Genomic DNA, 14,990 nt, shown 5'->3' with positions numbered 1-14,990 from the left:
CAGATCATGTTGCAGGAGCAAGAATTCTAATGAGCATAACTGGAGACACATCTATAGAAATGCAAAATGTGTAATTGCATCTGATTGGGAGACCTAAGCCTTTAATAATGCAGGGTATTGTTACATTTTATGTACATTCACATGCTTATTACACATGTATGCAGAGTATATGAAACTATATGAATAATATATTGTCAGTATAAGTAGCTTACATTTTTTTTCCACAGTTTAGAAATCTAGATTGTATAACTCCATGAAATACAATAAAAAAAGAAAACCCTAAAACTTAATGCATTTTCATGCTGGTAGCCGGATTCAGTCTACATAATAATATTTACAGTTGTATATAAGGAAAGAAGCATACCTGGAAGAAAAAATCCAACACTGTTGAATGGTTTCCAGGAAAATACATGGTTTCCATGGAAACTCCCTCTTGTGCACATTCAGTTTGTTCTTGTAGAAAAAGCAGTTCATTGATATACTGGTGGATTTTTTCGTTGGTGAGATTAATGCACAGCTGTTAACATAAATGAACAGAATATTCAATAGCATATACAACAGTACAATGCGATTGTATCCTTGATTTTACAAACATACATTGACTTCCAGGCAAATGTTTTCGTTTTTCTTTTACAAATAACTCCTCTAAAAATCAACAAAGAGGAAAAATGGGCATCAAAGCATTTACTTTTTAAGTTCTTTGAATGTATAAAATACTAAGGCATAACAACATATATTTAGATAGTTATACGTCAGTACTTTAGAAACTTGCAAGGTCAGTCAGCTCAAAATAACAAAGGTGTTTTATTTTTAGAGTGAATTTATTGGGCTGCATCCCTTGTTGTCTTTTGTATCTGTTTAAGGCATCAGTGATGCGTTTTTCCAGACTAATTTCCCACACAACTCCAACCTACACTGCTTCGGTTTAATTCTAAATATAAGATAAACTAAAGTCAGGTACTGAAGGCCATCAGGAGAGCACCATCCTACTCATGGCTTCATTGTTCATGCAGCCAGCAAAATTTGACCCGACTACCTGGATGGTTGTTTCAGGTATATTAAGCAAGATAGGGAATGAGATCATGGATGATAAGGATAGTAACTTTAAAGGAAAATCCATTAAGCTGGGAATTAAATAGGAATTATGTTCATAATTTATTGTGTGTTTATAGTTACATAGGTATTTGGGTTGAGAAAAAAGACATAAGTCCATTGAGTTCTGTTATAATTTAAGTAGGCCTCAGTTACTTGGCCTGAGTTTTATGTAAAAGGCTTGACCGCAGTGTATGCCTTTAAAATAGATAGAGGGTTGGTGATGCAGGCAGAGGCATCTCAGGGTCTGCGTGTAGCAGAAGATACACACAGATACTGAGAACATGTTCCTAACAGAAGGCCATCGGCCACTCTGACCTCAACAGGAACAGAAAACATTGGCTATGTTTACTAAACATTTCACATTCCTGCATCTGGGTCAAGTGCCTCATTGATTATTAATCGAGTAGGCGGGTATGATGACACCACGAGTGGGTCCACCAATAGACTGATATAGGAGGTGGCGAAGATGATGTCATATTTAACTCTTTCCTAGTCGGTATTAAAGGGGGTGCGAGCGATGGGAACTCACTTCTGCTTCTGCTTCTTCCCTCTGCACTAGCTCGCAAGGCCGACTGGGACCTCTAAACATGTTATTCCTTACTGTAATCTGATATAATGTATGTTGTACATATGTAGTTTAGTGTAACGTAGTTAGGAAGAAGGTACCTGATAGACTTCAAGAGGGAGTCTAATCAAGCCGCTGTAATGCAACATGGAAGTCTGCTTTGCCAGGAGATGAATGTATCTATCTGTATTCCTGTTTCCTGAATAAATAACGTAAACATGGGAAAAAGCCTGAGGAAGTCTATATCCTGTTTGCTGTGTGGAGAGTCAAGTGATCTCACAGTCTGTGAGACGATGGTGTCGAAGCAAGGTGATAAGAACAGTTTATAACAGTGGTGCCTGAAATCCTTCCCTGCCTAAATATACAGGCAGACGGGGCCGGGGCCGACGGAAAATGGTTTCAAGATATTCCACAGCAAAACAAGCGGAATAGACGGACACGGACTGTAAAGCTTATCACGCTGATACTGATAAGCTGGTGTGAGAGTGTGCATTGCGTGAGCCAAGCAAGCACACGACGGGCTGCTGCAATTCGTGGAAACCAGCGGCGAACCGCGTGGATGTTAAACTTTGACTGGAAGTGCACATCAGTCATAGCCAAAACCGGGTCGCAGGTGACTGGAAGCTCCGAGGCCGGCTGGCAGCTGCCGCTGGAGATCGATCCGCTGAGCCAGTGTGGGTACACAGAGATGGCTCAGTAATTCCAGGGGGTCCACTCAAGGTTCGTGAAGTTGCCACAAGCTGGTCGAATTCGCAGGCTTACAAAGTCTTTTGCTCAGGCAAGTATAGCGTTTCGTTTATTTGGTTTTGTAGCAATGTTTGTGGTCTGTTATACATGTTAACAGTCTGCATGATGTGTTTTTTTCTACAGCTGTGTGTTATCTTTCTGTGTTATGCTAAAGTGTGGGCAGCGTATATAGTTTCGTTTTCTCTCTGGGCAGTTCTGGGCTGGGAGGGATGCCAGCGATGTTTGTTTTTATCTCGTGCTCTCTCACGCAGATGGTGGATAGTGGGGAGGGCAGTTAGGGGGAGGAATGGAGGGAACATAGTTGGGATAACGAGAGCAGCCCAGAATAGTGGGGATACTGGTTCAAGTCAATGCTATTAGTTCGTTAGTGCTACGTGATGCTTCTGTAATCTCAGCATGATTCAGTGTCATGGGTTTTATTGGTTTTTTTTCTGGCGGATCGCAGAGCGTAGGTTTAGTGGGAAGGGGGGCCAATACAGTGCATCATCCCACCCCCCTCTCTACAGATTGGGGGAAGCACGGTTGAGGTTTGTGTCCGCGGATATCTGTTAACAGCTGGAATGATTTGTTAAGTTTCTGTCACTCCGCATTCCAGGCAAAGGTTTATGATATGAGTAAAGGTCGGTGTAGTTGTGGAGAATTCCTTCTGTTCAGGATGTTTTGTTTCAGCCGTCATAAGATCGGAGTTCTGTGGGAAGCTTTTGAGTGCACGGGGTTGGGTGCATGTTTTTTTTTTCCTCCATCTACATGTCCATGATGATTTGCGTTTTTTTCTGGGAAGAAGATAGGAAATTTCACACACTGCGGTGTCTGTTTTGCAGGTATACGAGAAAAATATATATGCTGAAATGTTTAGTGTGCATATGCCTTGTATGTTCTAACTGTTTTTTTTTCCTGATGTGTATAGGGTTAAGCGGTTGCTACGGGAGATTGATAGCAGCCATTTTGGCTGGCAGTCCAGGACTCAAAATGGCGGCAGTGGAGAGAGCCCGCCCCCGAGAGTCATGGCCCCCACACGTCATGGCAGGGGGGAGGAGGGGCTGGGGGATCCACGTCACGTCAGGCTGTGCTCGCGGCTCCGGGCAGAGCAGCTGAAAGGGAGGGGGGTAGAAATACAGAGACATTCTCCTGTGTGTCTCGGTTCTCACAGTATTTCCCCAGAGCTTTTCCCTGGGTCCATGGAAAGGAATGCCAGAATAGGAAGTGTTTCCCAGCTAGGTGCAGGGAATCACGTAGCAGTACTGATCAGAAATGGGTCTGTACTGTGTTGCTTATGGGAGTATTCCTGTGAGTGGGGCACCTTAATGGGTGGTGCAGCATGAGTTCCCAATAGGAAAGGGGGGACAGTGCATCAAGGGGGTGCCGGAGGTGGAAAAAAGGGAGTTGACCAATCCGGGTTTCCGGTAACGTTTTTTTTCCGGTTTTTGTCGTGGACAGGGCCAGAGCTTGACTGAGAGGTCTATGCTGGGCTGGGGCTGTTTTTTTGTGCGGTTTTTTTTTTTCTCGTCCACTGATTGGTCAAATATGTTTTTTTTCCAGCTCCTATCAATTGTAGCACAAAGAACAAGGACTGACAACAGTTCATGGGGCAATTATACAGATGATAACATTGCCGTTTACAGAGTGACAGTGTATCAGTACGCTGTTTGCCATGTGACTACCTACCAAGTGGGCATTCAGGGATCTGCATACAGGCATGTGACGCTGGTATGCTTAGCCCTGCACCCTGTGTAGTTTAAGTGTAAAGTGCTCCTTCCTACAGGGAGGCAGCCAGTTTTTGGTAGTTTAGGTGGTGGCACGGCAAACATTGATCAGAGGGTACAACACACAGAACTTCTAGCAGAGCTGGTATCGCAATGAAGTTCTAGATAAGTTAATGCGACCATGAGTAAGTGCATTGCAGGCTCACCTGCAAAGCAGCATCAGGTGTGGCATCCGTAATCTGTGCATGCGACGGCCGCGCATGGACAGATAAGGGGGGATGTGGAGTGAGCTGCAATGGGGTGAGAGCTTCCAAAGGGGAAGCGAGCTTCCAAAGGTGAAGTCCGCGGGAGCATATTTTAAACAGGTGAGTACTGAGGATAGTACTGAGGTAGGGGGGTGAAGTTTAACTCCAATCTACCAATAAGAGTAAACAGAGTTCATGAGAACCATAAAGCAACGAGATCAATTACGATATATATTGATCAATCTAAAGTGTAAAGAGTACAAGCCGCAGGGCGAATCCCAAATCATTAATAAGAATTGATTTGTTTGTATTTCGATTTCAGGTGTTTGGCAATATGGAATTGAGACAGCTGCAGTGTTGGCAGCAAAGATGGAGATGTCAGTCGGATACGCGAAAGGTTCCAGATGCCAATCTAAGCTTGGAGAACAGCGAGATTCCTGAGATTGGAAAGAGAGTAAAACACGAGATTCCTGAGAGTGGAAAGAGACTAAAACACGAGATTCCTGAAATGGGAAAGAGACTAAAAACCGAGGTTCCTGAGATCGGAAAACGTCTAAAAAAACTGTCTGAGCAAAGCATAGTGCAAATTGCCAATGTTTTTCTTTCCCAAGGTGGTGCTTTTATAATGAGGAGTACCGTGCTGATGGTGATCCTAGGTTGCCATTTCGTCCTAGGAGAACGAAGAGAGGACATTCTCATGTATAATAAGGGGTTAATGAGAATGCAAGGCCCAAGCATGTTAATGTTGGGTGACAAAGGTACTGATCCTTTCACACCTCCCTCCGCTTGGCACAGATGGACCATGCAGGGACGGAGGAAAAGAGCACTTGTGCCAGGAGAAAGCAAATTTCATGGCACAAGGGGGGTGAAAGGTCTGAAGGGTCAAGTGTGCGGGCAGTGGGAATTTAATGGCAGTATAAATCTGCTATTGAATGCCACACTCCCAGAATCAATGCACCGATCCAAAGGTTTGTTAAAAGGTACATTGCAGTATAATGGGTACATGCAAAAGGTGGAGTGTGTGATTCAGGGGTACCTTGTCTTGGTTATGCAGAGTGAGATGGTTCCAGATTGGAGAGGAACGAACAGGAGGCGTCAATTCTCTTACCAGAGAGACGCAGGGGACAACATCACACTCTGGAGCTACCAACAGAGAGTGCCTCTGAAACAACTATACACACGTAAAGGCTGGAAAGCCAAGGGTGGGAGGTTCTCGAAACAAGAAGTAAAAATCGAGATCAAGCCACATTTCCAGGTGACAAAGAGGGTGGGGAGAGCGGTCCCGGGGGAGGGAAAGCCCACACAGGGAACCCCATCCACACTACACGGGTCACAACAGGGGACGATATTACACAGTCCATATGCAGCAGCTTATCCTCATGATAGTTGGGTAAGTGAAGAGGTACTCTTAATTGAAAGATTGCAGAGAGTACAGTCTTCCCGACCTCAGGTACATAGTGTGCCTCAGGACATAAGGGGGGAAGAGGTCCAATCAGGACAGCTGGGGACATATTGTGTCAGCGAAAGATTGGACAAGGGGAGGTATATTAATTTTTCTGGAGAAGGATCTTTTGCATGGCAGCTTCGAGATGTTTGGGTGAACAAATGGAAACGGTGCAACATTCCTTTAGGCACCGCCACTTCCTTAGTTCCCACCTCAACCCGTGTCTTACACCAGGACCTGAGAGGTCAACCTTTTTTGGTGCTAGACAGGGAGGTGAAACAAGTAGAGTTGTCCTCATGTGGGCAATTCTTGCAGAAGTACCTGCGTTGGCTGGGGCAAGTCAAATTTAGTGAAGATGCCTGCAGGCTCAATAACGCAGAGTGCGAGGCTACCATTCAAAAGATCCACCCTGAAGCCCAACCGATAGTTCCGGTGGCGGAAGGAAAGGTTTGGTTTTTTAACATAAGGTCTAATGATACATTCAAGGTATATTCTCATAATTGTTCCGATAAGGGGGAGTTTCCAAGGGGAACATATTGTGTGAGTGGAGATCCCATATGGATCCTGTCATCCAGGTTTGATGACGTTGTTTCTCAAATTGTTAAGAGAACTCTAAAGGTCAAAGTTTCACGGGTAGTTCCCGTCCTGAAAGAGAACACGACATGGGACAAAGGGGAACAGGGTTTGATCCAAGACGGCCACATGTTGTTACAAAGGTTAAACAAACAGTACACTAAGTTAGAGGTAAGATTTCACCATGATACAGGTGATCTTAACGAGGTAGAACACAAACATGAGCAGGTGAGTTCCAGTCTGCCCTGGTGGACAAAGGTTCCGGTGATGTTCCAGGGACACTCGGACGGGGCATCTGCAGTTCCAAAGTTCTTTCTGCACCCACTGGTCGTCTGGATGGGGATGACAACTTTAGGCATCGTTATCCAGGTGAGGTTGCGGGTTAAAATTACGTAAAATAAATTAACCGGTCCAGAGATTGGTGCCTCATAAACAATCTCCGGAACCAATAGTTTAAATTAAGGGATATACAGGGTTACGTGTATAGGTTTAGTAGTACCTAGGAGCTGATTGTATAAAGGCGCTCTTTTAGAAGGCACCTGGCACTGCTCCGTTTTGTAACAACCAAACGAGTTTCACTTTTCTGTGGTCATGCAAGTTTGTGAGTGATACGCAAGTGACGCAAATGCTGAGCATGTGGTATTGAGGGACTTAGAAGTAGGGCTTCCCCAGAGAGCCTGGTTACAGGAAGACCAAGAGGTCTTGCTCTCTCTCTTCCAGGGGTAACCGCCTAGAGCAGAGAAGTTGTGTGAGCACGAACATCGAAAAGTGAAACATACAAGAAAGAAACCAGGTACTGGGAGGTTCAGACGCTGGGATCTGCGGGTCAAGCCGTTTTAGGGGGGATTGTTATAATTTAAGTAGGCCTCAGTTACTTGGCCTGAGTTTTATGTAAAAGGCTTGACCGCAGTGTATGCCTTTAAAATAGATAGAGGGTTGGTGATGCAGGCAGAGGCATCTCAGGGTCTGCGTGTAGCAGAAGATACACGCAGATACTGAGAACATGTTCCTAACAGAAGGCCATCGGCCACTCTGACCTCAACAGGAACAGAAAACATTGGCTATGTTTACTAAACATTTCACATTCCTGCATCTGGGTCAAGTGCCTCATTGATTATTAATCGAGTAGGCGGGTATGATGACACCACGAGTGGGTCCACCAATAGACTGATATAGGAGGTGGCGAAGATGATGTCATATTTAACTCTTTCCTAGTCGGTATTAAAGGGGGTGCGAGCGATGGGAACTCACTTCTGCTTCTGCTTCTTCCCTCTGCACTAGCTCGCAAGGCCGACTGGGACCTCTAAACATGTTATTCCTTACTGTAATCTGATATAATGTATGTTGTACATATGTAGTTTAGTGTAACGTAGTTAGGAAGAAGGTACCTGATAGACTTCAAGAGGGAGTCTAATCAAGCCGCTGTAACGCAACATGGAAGTCTGCTTTGCCAGGAGATGAATGTATCTATCTGTATTCCTGTTTCCTGAATAAATAACGTAAACATGGGAAAAAGCCTGAGGAAGTCTATATCCTGTTTGCTGTGTGGAGAGTCAAGTGATCTCACAGTCTGTGAGACGATGGTGTCGAAGCAAGGTGATAAGAACAGTTTATAACAAGTTCAACCAGAAAATAAAGTACAACACCAGCCCGCTCCCTCACATATCCCTGTTGATCCAGAGGAAGGTGAAAAACCCTTACAAGGCATGGTCCAATTAGCCCCAAAAGGGAAAAATTCCTTCCCATCTCCAGAAGGCAATCAGATAAAATCCATGGATCAACACCACTGGGCATTACCTAATAATTATAACCATTGGTGTCTTTCAACGCAAGGAAAGCATCTAAGCCCACTTTATACCCAGATATAGAATTTGCCATAACTACTTCCTGTGGCAATGCATACATTTATTACTAGTTTATAATGTATTACCTTGAAGTTATCAGCAGCAAAATTTATGAAGTTTGATCAGAAAGCTGCATACAAGCACTAGAAAAGCGCTCATTTTGCCTGGTCTTGGCTGAGAATCTAATGTTTGTACAGCTTTTCCATAACATCATTTAGCAATATGGCATGCCCTATATCTGAAAAGTTCAACAAGTGGTGTATGAGCACAAAGTGTTCACCCATTTATTTGTCACTTGTTCCTTCTAAATTAAACAGTACATCCTTCAGCTGTAGTGCTCATACACTGCCGAATCATTGGACAATTGGCCCACAACCGTTATAAGCAACACTGCTTTAACCACTTCCCTACTGAAGGTTTTTTCCCCTTCTGGACTAGAGCAATTTTCACCAGTCAGCGCTCCTCCCATTCATTTGCAAATAATTTGATAGCTACTTATCACAATAAAATGATCTATATCTTGTTTTTTACGCCACCAAATAGGCTTTCATTGGGTGGTACATTTTGCTAAGAATTATTTTATTCATTATTTCTCAGTTTTGAGGCCAAAATTGTTTTAAAATAAAACTTTCTACTTTGTAATAACTGGGACAAATGGGCAAGTAAAATGTGTAGGTTTTATTCAATGTTTAAAATATATCCCTAGTACAACGTATGGGGCCAATATATTATTTGAAAATAAAGGTGCATATTTTTCAGTTTTACGTCCATCACTAATTAAAAGCCCATATTTTCAAAAATAACAGTAATATACCCTTAGGACATACATATTAAAAAAAGTTCAGTCCCTGAGGTAACTATTTATGTATTTTTTACATTTTCTTTTTTTTAATATGCATTTTTTTGGGATAACTATGGGAGAGCGGGGGAGGTAAGGGTTTAATTTTAATGGTATATATGTTATTTTTTATTAAATAAAATGTATTTAGGTGTATTTTTACTATTTAGCCACAAGATGTCCTCATGCATTTTCTTCCTGCCATGTACTAATAGCACACAAGCAGGAATTAATGCGCGTGAGTGTAATTTAGTGTTGTTACATTGACCGTAGGCATCTCATTGATGCCAGCGATCAATGACAGGGACACTTAGATCGGTGAATGGAATTTGTGATCCCATTCACTGATCTCTGAGCAGGAGCACACACAGCGGTGATCAGGGTGAGGACCGTATACCTACGTCCCTGTGCGGGAACTGAAGTCCTGCGGGGGTAGATTTACTGCCGCAGGAGGGAAAAGTGGTTAATGTGTGTAAAGGGCTTTTGGGCCATATGCAATTCACTTTTTACCTGAGTTTTCTCTTAGGAGATATTTTTAAACTTGTCGATAAAATGCAGTTGCAGCCATCAAAAATCAAGAAAATACTCAAAATAATTTTGATAGTACTTTTTTGTCTACTTTTTGGTACTTTTGTAGTTGAAACATCCTGCAAAGTTATTTTAAATTGAAGATGAAAAATTATCTCCTAGGAGAAAACTCAGGTGAAGAAGTGAATTGCATATGGCCCTTAGTCTGTTAGATAATTATAAAAACAGATACCTAAAGTCACAACTCCACAGTAAGGACTTGTTCACACTACAAAAGCTTTTGAAGCGCTAGTGATTTGAAAAGCTCTTGCTAATGTAATGTCATGGGGGATTTTTACAAAATTACTTCGCTCTAGTGTGAACACACACATAGGATAACATTAGCAAGAGCTTTTAAAATCACAAGTGTTTAGAAAAGCTCTTGTAGTGTGAACAAGCCCTAAAGAGCTGCACAGTTGTAAACAATAGACTTTGCCTGGATGAATTTGCTTTGCTTTTGTACAAGAAGCATTACTGAAACACTTTCTAGCAGGTTTTTTTATATTGTGACTAAGACACATTAATTTCAGGGGAAGGAAATATTGAAAAGGACCACGAGCAGTAAAAATAAATGGAATCGCTACTTTCTCCAGCCCACCGTAGGTCGGGAGGTCCCGTCATCATGGCGGTCGGCATGACAGTAATGCGCATGAGTGGTGAAACCGCGCATGCGCAGTTCTGTCACGCCGGCTGCCATGTTGACGCAAAGCGTCTGAGATACAGAAGCGACAGCCTGACACCCGGGCCGGGTGTCGCCGGTGCTGCATGCGGCGGAGGGACCGGGAGAGGAGCCAGGAGGACGCTGGGGGACCTCCCAACCTATGGTGGGCTGGAGAAAGCCCCAGGTAAGTAGCGATTCCATTTATTTTTACTACTCAGGGTCCTTTTAAGTGGATTTTCAAGATACACTATAAGTGACGTAGAAAAGATGTTTAAAAATGGAATACAATCTTGCAGAGATTTAGACCCATATGCAATTAACTTTTTCTCCTGAGTTTTCTCCTAGGGGATATTTTTACATCGTCTATTTAAAATAACTTTCCAACACTTTTCAACTGAAAAAAGTACCAAAAGTAGATGAAAAAAGTACTATCAAAATGATTTTGAGCAGTTTCTTGCTTGCTGGTGGTTTAATGGGCATTTTATTGACAATTTAGAAAATATCACCCAGAAGAAAAACTAAGGATAAAAAGTTAATTGCATATGGGCCTTAATGTTTTGTGAAATCATCTTTACAATTAGGAATGATTTCCTATACTGCGACCAAATGGTGCACGATTAGCTGATTAGCTACTGAAAATTATAGAGGAAAGGGGTATCAACAAGTATAATGGTTTAGACTTATTTACTTAAAGGGACTCTGAGCACCTCTCATAGGTATGCCTTTAAGACTCCGACCAGTACTGCAAAGTACTTAAAGATGCATACCGTTCTGTCTATAGCCTGTGCTCTCCTCTTTCATTTGATGCCTGAATCGCTGTTCTACACCAAATAGTTTTTGTTTGATTTCAATTTAAAAATCGCGGCTGCCATCTTGGCTATGTTATAACTTCCGGGTCACCCCTGTCTGCTCTGTTAGAGAAGTGCATCACTGAACGAAGCAGGAAGAGGAAGTGGCACGCATGGCCAGTGCAAGAGGCTCCTCCAGAGGGGTCATAGCACGACTTTGTTGGAAGTCGTCTTGCTTAAAGGCATGCCCATGAGAGGTGCTTGGAGTCTTTTTAACTGGATCCTGCCTTATTGCTTAGTTTCAGGACTACTGTTAGAAGCTTATTACACTTCAAGTTACATTTATTTTATAATTGCCTGTACACATGTAACACAATTTACAATTTTTTTTGTCACTGAAGATTTATTTTAATAATAAACCAGACAGAAATTTGCTCATAGCATATCGAAACAGCAACCCATCCTACCTGTCAGCATTATGGTAAAAGGCATTCTACAAAACAAATGATCTAATATTAACTGCTACCTGACCGCTGTAATATGTATTTACACTCCCTGCACAATGCTTCATCACCGGAGGCGTAAATACACGTATCTGCTTTGTTTACTTCGCTGTTCACGATCGCCGCACTGCTACTCTTCGTTTCAGCCACAATCCCGCCGTTCTGTGATTGGTGATGGGGAGCAGCTTGTTCTCAAACTTGTTTGCAGTGCCTGTGATGAATGAAAACCCGACGTCTGCGAGACGCCGTAATTTCATTCACAAAACAAAAGTAAACTGTTCTTCCGTGTACTACTTTTACTACTCGGAAGTTAAGTGTAGTGCCATCTTGTGGCCAAAAACTAAAAATGCACACACACATACACTTCATATGTAGAAATACATACAGTGGGATGCAAAAGTTTGGGCAACCTTGTTAATCATCATGATTTTCCTGTATAAATCGTTGGTTGTTAGGATAAAAAAAAATGTCAGTTAAATATATCATATAGGAGACAAACACAGTCATATTTAAGAAGTGAAATGAAGTTTATTGGATTTACAAAAAGTGTGCAATAATTGTTTAAACAAAATTAGGCAGGTGTATAAATTTGGGCACCACAAAAAATAATTAAAATCAATATTTAGTAGATCCTCCTTTTACAGAAATTACAGCCTCTAAATGCTTCGTGTAGGTTCCAATGAGAGTCTGGATTCTGGTTAAAGGTATTTTGGGCCATTCCTCTTTACAAAACATCTCTAGTTCATTCAGGTTTGATGGCTTCCAAGCATGGACAGCTCTCTTTAACTCACAACACAGATTTTCAGTTATATTCAGGTCTGGGGACTGAGATGGCCATTCCAGAATGTTGTACTTGTTTCTCTGCATGAATGCCTAAGTGGATTTTGAGCAGTGTTTAGGGTCGTTGTCTTGTTGAAAGATCCAGCCCTGGCGCAGCTTCAGTTTTGTCACTGATTCCTGAACATTGGTCTCCAGAATCTGCTGATACTGAGTGGAATCCATGCGTCCCTCAACTTTGACAAGATTACCAGTCCCTGCACTGGCTACACAACCCCACAGCATGATGGAACCACCACTATATTTTACTGTAGGTAGCAGGTGTTTTTCTTGGAACGTTGTGTTCTTTTTACTCCATGCATAAAGCCCCTTGGTATGCCCAAATAACTCAATTTTAGTCAACAGCACCTTATTACAAAATGAAGCTGGCTTGTCCAAATGTGCTTTAGCATACCTCAAGCGGCTCTGTTTGTGCTGTGGGTGGAGAAAAGGCTTCCTCTGCATCACTATTGCATCTCCTTGTGTAAAGTGCGCTGAATGGTTGAACGATGCATAGTGACTCCATCTGCAGCAAGATGATGTTGTAGGTCTTTGGTGCTGGTCTGTGGGTTGACTGACTATTCTCACCATTTGTCGCTTCTGTTTATCCAAAATTTTTCTTAGTCTGCCACTTCGAGCCTTAACTTGAACTGAGCCTTTGATCTTCTATTTACTCAATATGTTTCTGACTGTGGAAACAGACTGCTGAAATCTCTGAGACAGCTTTCTGCATCCTTCCCCTAAACCATGATGGTGAACAATCTTTGTCTTCAGGTCATTTGAGAGTTGTTTTGAGACCCCCATGTTGCTACTCTTCAGCAAAAATTAAAAGAGGAGGGAAACTTACAACTGACCCCCTTAAATACTCTTTCTCATAATTGGATTCATTATGTATGTAGGTCAGCGGTCACTGAGCTTACCAAGCCAATTTGAGTTCAAATAATTCGTTCTAAAGGTTTTTGGAATTAATACAATGACAACAGTGCCCAAATTTCTGCATCAGCCTAATTTTGTTTAAACAATTATTGCACACTTTCTGTAAAAAAAATCATGATGATTAATAAGGTTGCCCAAACTTTCACATCCCACTGTACATTTTTATTGCATTTTAACTCCTTACACTCTTACCCTAAAGTTGTCAAAATAATATGGCTACATAGAGCCAAATTAATCCATGCCATGCACTGATGAGGATCAACCAATCCAAAACAGTCTGTATGCATGTTGGATTAGTATGACTCTGTACAAATTAACAAGCTAACACATCATTGCATTCCAGTGGTTTCCAGAGGTGTGTTTAGCTTCTAAGGGTAACAATGGTTCATTTGCATATATTCAGCAGTGATGCACTGGGAGACATCTCAAGCTCACTCCAACCTGAATTATTGCAAATTCTTTCTGTTTTAATAAAGCAAACTTTTGTTTTCCATGGCATTTTAGTAAAGGGGCTTTTAGGACCATTGTAGCCCTTTACACACTCCAATGAGTTCTGGGTCACCATGAGCTTGCTGGTTGGTCTGTACCTATATAACCTTAGAGGGAGTGGGACAGTAAATATTTTTAAAAATGCTTAAAAAAAAAACCAGCAGTGATCAAAGACCACCAAAAGAAAGCCCTGTTAGGGACAATAAAAGGAGGTAAAATTCATTTGGGTGCGAAGTTGTATGGCCATGCAGCAAGCTGTTAAAGCTGCAGAGTGCTGAATTGTGAAAAATCACCTGGTTACCAGGTGAATACAAACATGTGGACCTCAAGTGGTTAATATGTATGTCATCAGGGTATATTACTGTTAATTTTGCAAATAAAGGCTTGTATTTAGTGATACAGATTAAAAATCACTAAACCCACAAAAATACACCTTTATTTCAGATAAAATATTATTGCCATACATTGAACTAGGGACACAATTTAAAAGGCGTAATATCTGGAACAAATGGGCAAATAAAATGTGGGGATTTTATCCACAGCAGCGAGTTTTATTTTAAAACTATAGTGGCCCAAAAACTGAGAAATAATTAATTTGAATTTTTTTCCATTTTTTTTTCTTATTATTCCCTTGAAAATGCATATAAAATAATATAATTCTTAGAAAAAGTACCACCCAAAGGAAGCCTAATTTGTGACAAAAAAAACAATATATAGATCATTTCTGTGTGATAAGTAACAAAGTTATTAGCGAATGAATAGGAGGAGCTTAATGTGAAAATTGTTCTGGTTTTAAAAAAATAAATAAATACTGTGATTGGGAAGTGGTTAAAAAAAAAAGATACAAACCAATAAAGAACTAACCTGTTCAAAGGAATTTTTCTGAAAGTCTTCAAAACCAAACATATCCAAAATTCCAACTGTGAGGGGTGGATAGCTAAAAATTAAAAAAAGGTGAGGTTAAGCTAAGCCGAATTGTGTTTTAATTAAAAAAAACAGAACAAAATTGTGAATCCCATTTCTTTTAATGAATATCTTTCGAAGTCATACTGAGAGTATTGATGTTTTATAATGAAAGCAGACTTAGTTCACTGCATCATTATCATGAAGCAAAAGAAAATTAGACTTGCTGCTAAATCTCAATGGTACACAGACTAGTTTGAATTTTTATTTGAT

At 41.4% G+C, this 14,990-nt stretch overlaps 1 protein-coding gene across 4 annotated transcripts in view; it reads right to left on the bottom strand.

Moving 5' to 3' along the window:
- The window catches only part of MYO16 (myosin XVI), a 490,337-nt gene that overhangs the window by 154,881 nt on the left and 320,466 nt on the right, over positions 1 to 14,990 (bottom strand). For all 4 annotated transcript variants that reach the window (XM_068268029.1, XM_068268033.1, XM_068268031.1 and 1 more), the window contains exons 21-22: positions 14,679 to 14,751; positions 365 to 517 (exon numbers count right to left, since the gene is read on the bottom strand). In XM_068268029.1, coding sequence (XP_068124130.1) covers positions 365 to 517; positions 14,679 to 14,751 — 226 coding nt within the window. The remainder of the gene's footprint in view (positions 1 to 364; positions 518 to 14,678; positions 14,752 to 14,990) is intronic.

The sequence above is a fragment of the Hyperolius riggenbachi genome, chromosome 2, assembly GCF_040937935.1.
Source record: "Hyperolius riggenbachi isolate aHypRig1 chromosome 2, aHypRig1.pri, whole genome shotgun sequence".
Taxonomy (NCBI): Eukaryota; Metazoa; Chordata; class Amphibia; order Anura; family Hyperoliidae; genus Hyperolius; species Hyperolius riggenbachi.
The sequence above is the reverse complement of the archived record's forward strand: the minus strand, read 5'-3'. Positions and strand labels throughout refer to the sequence as shown.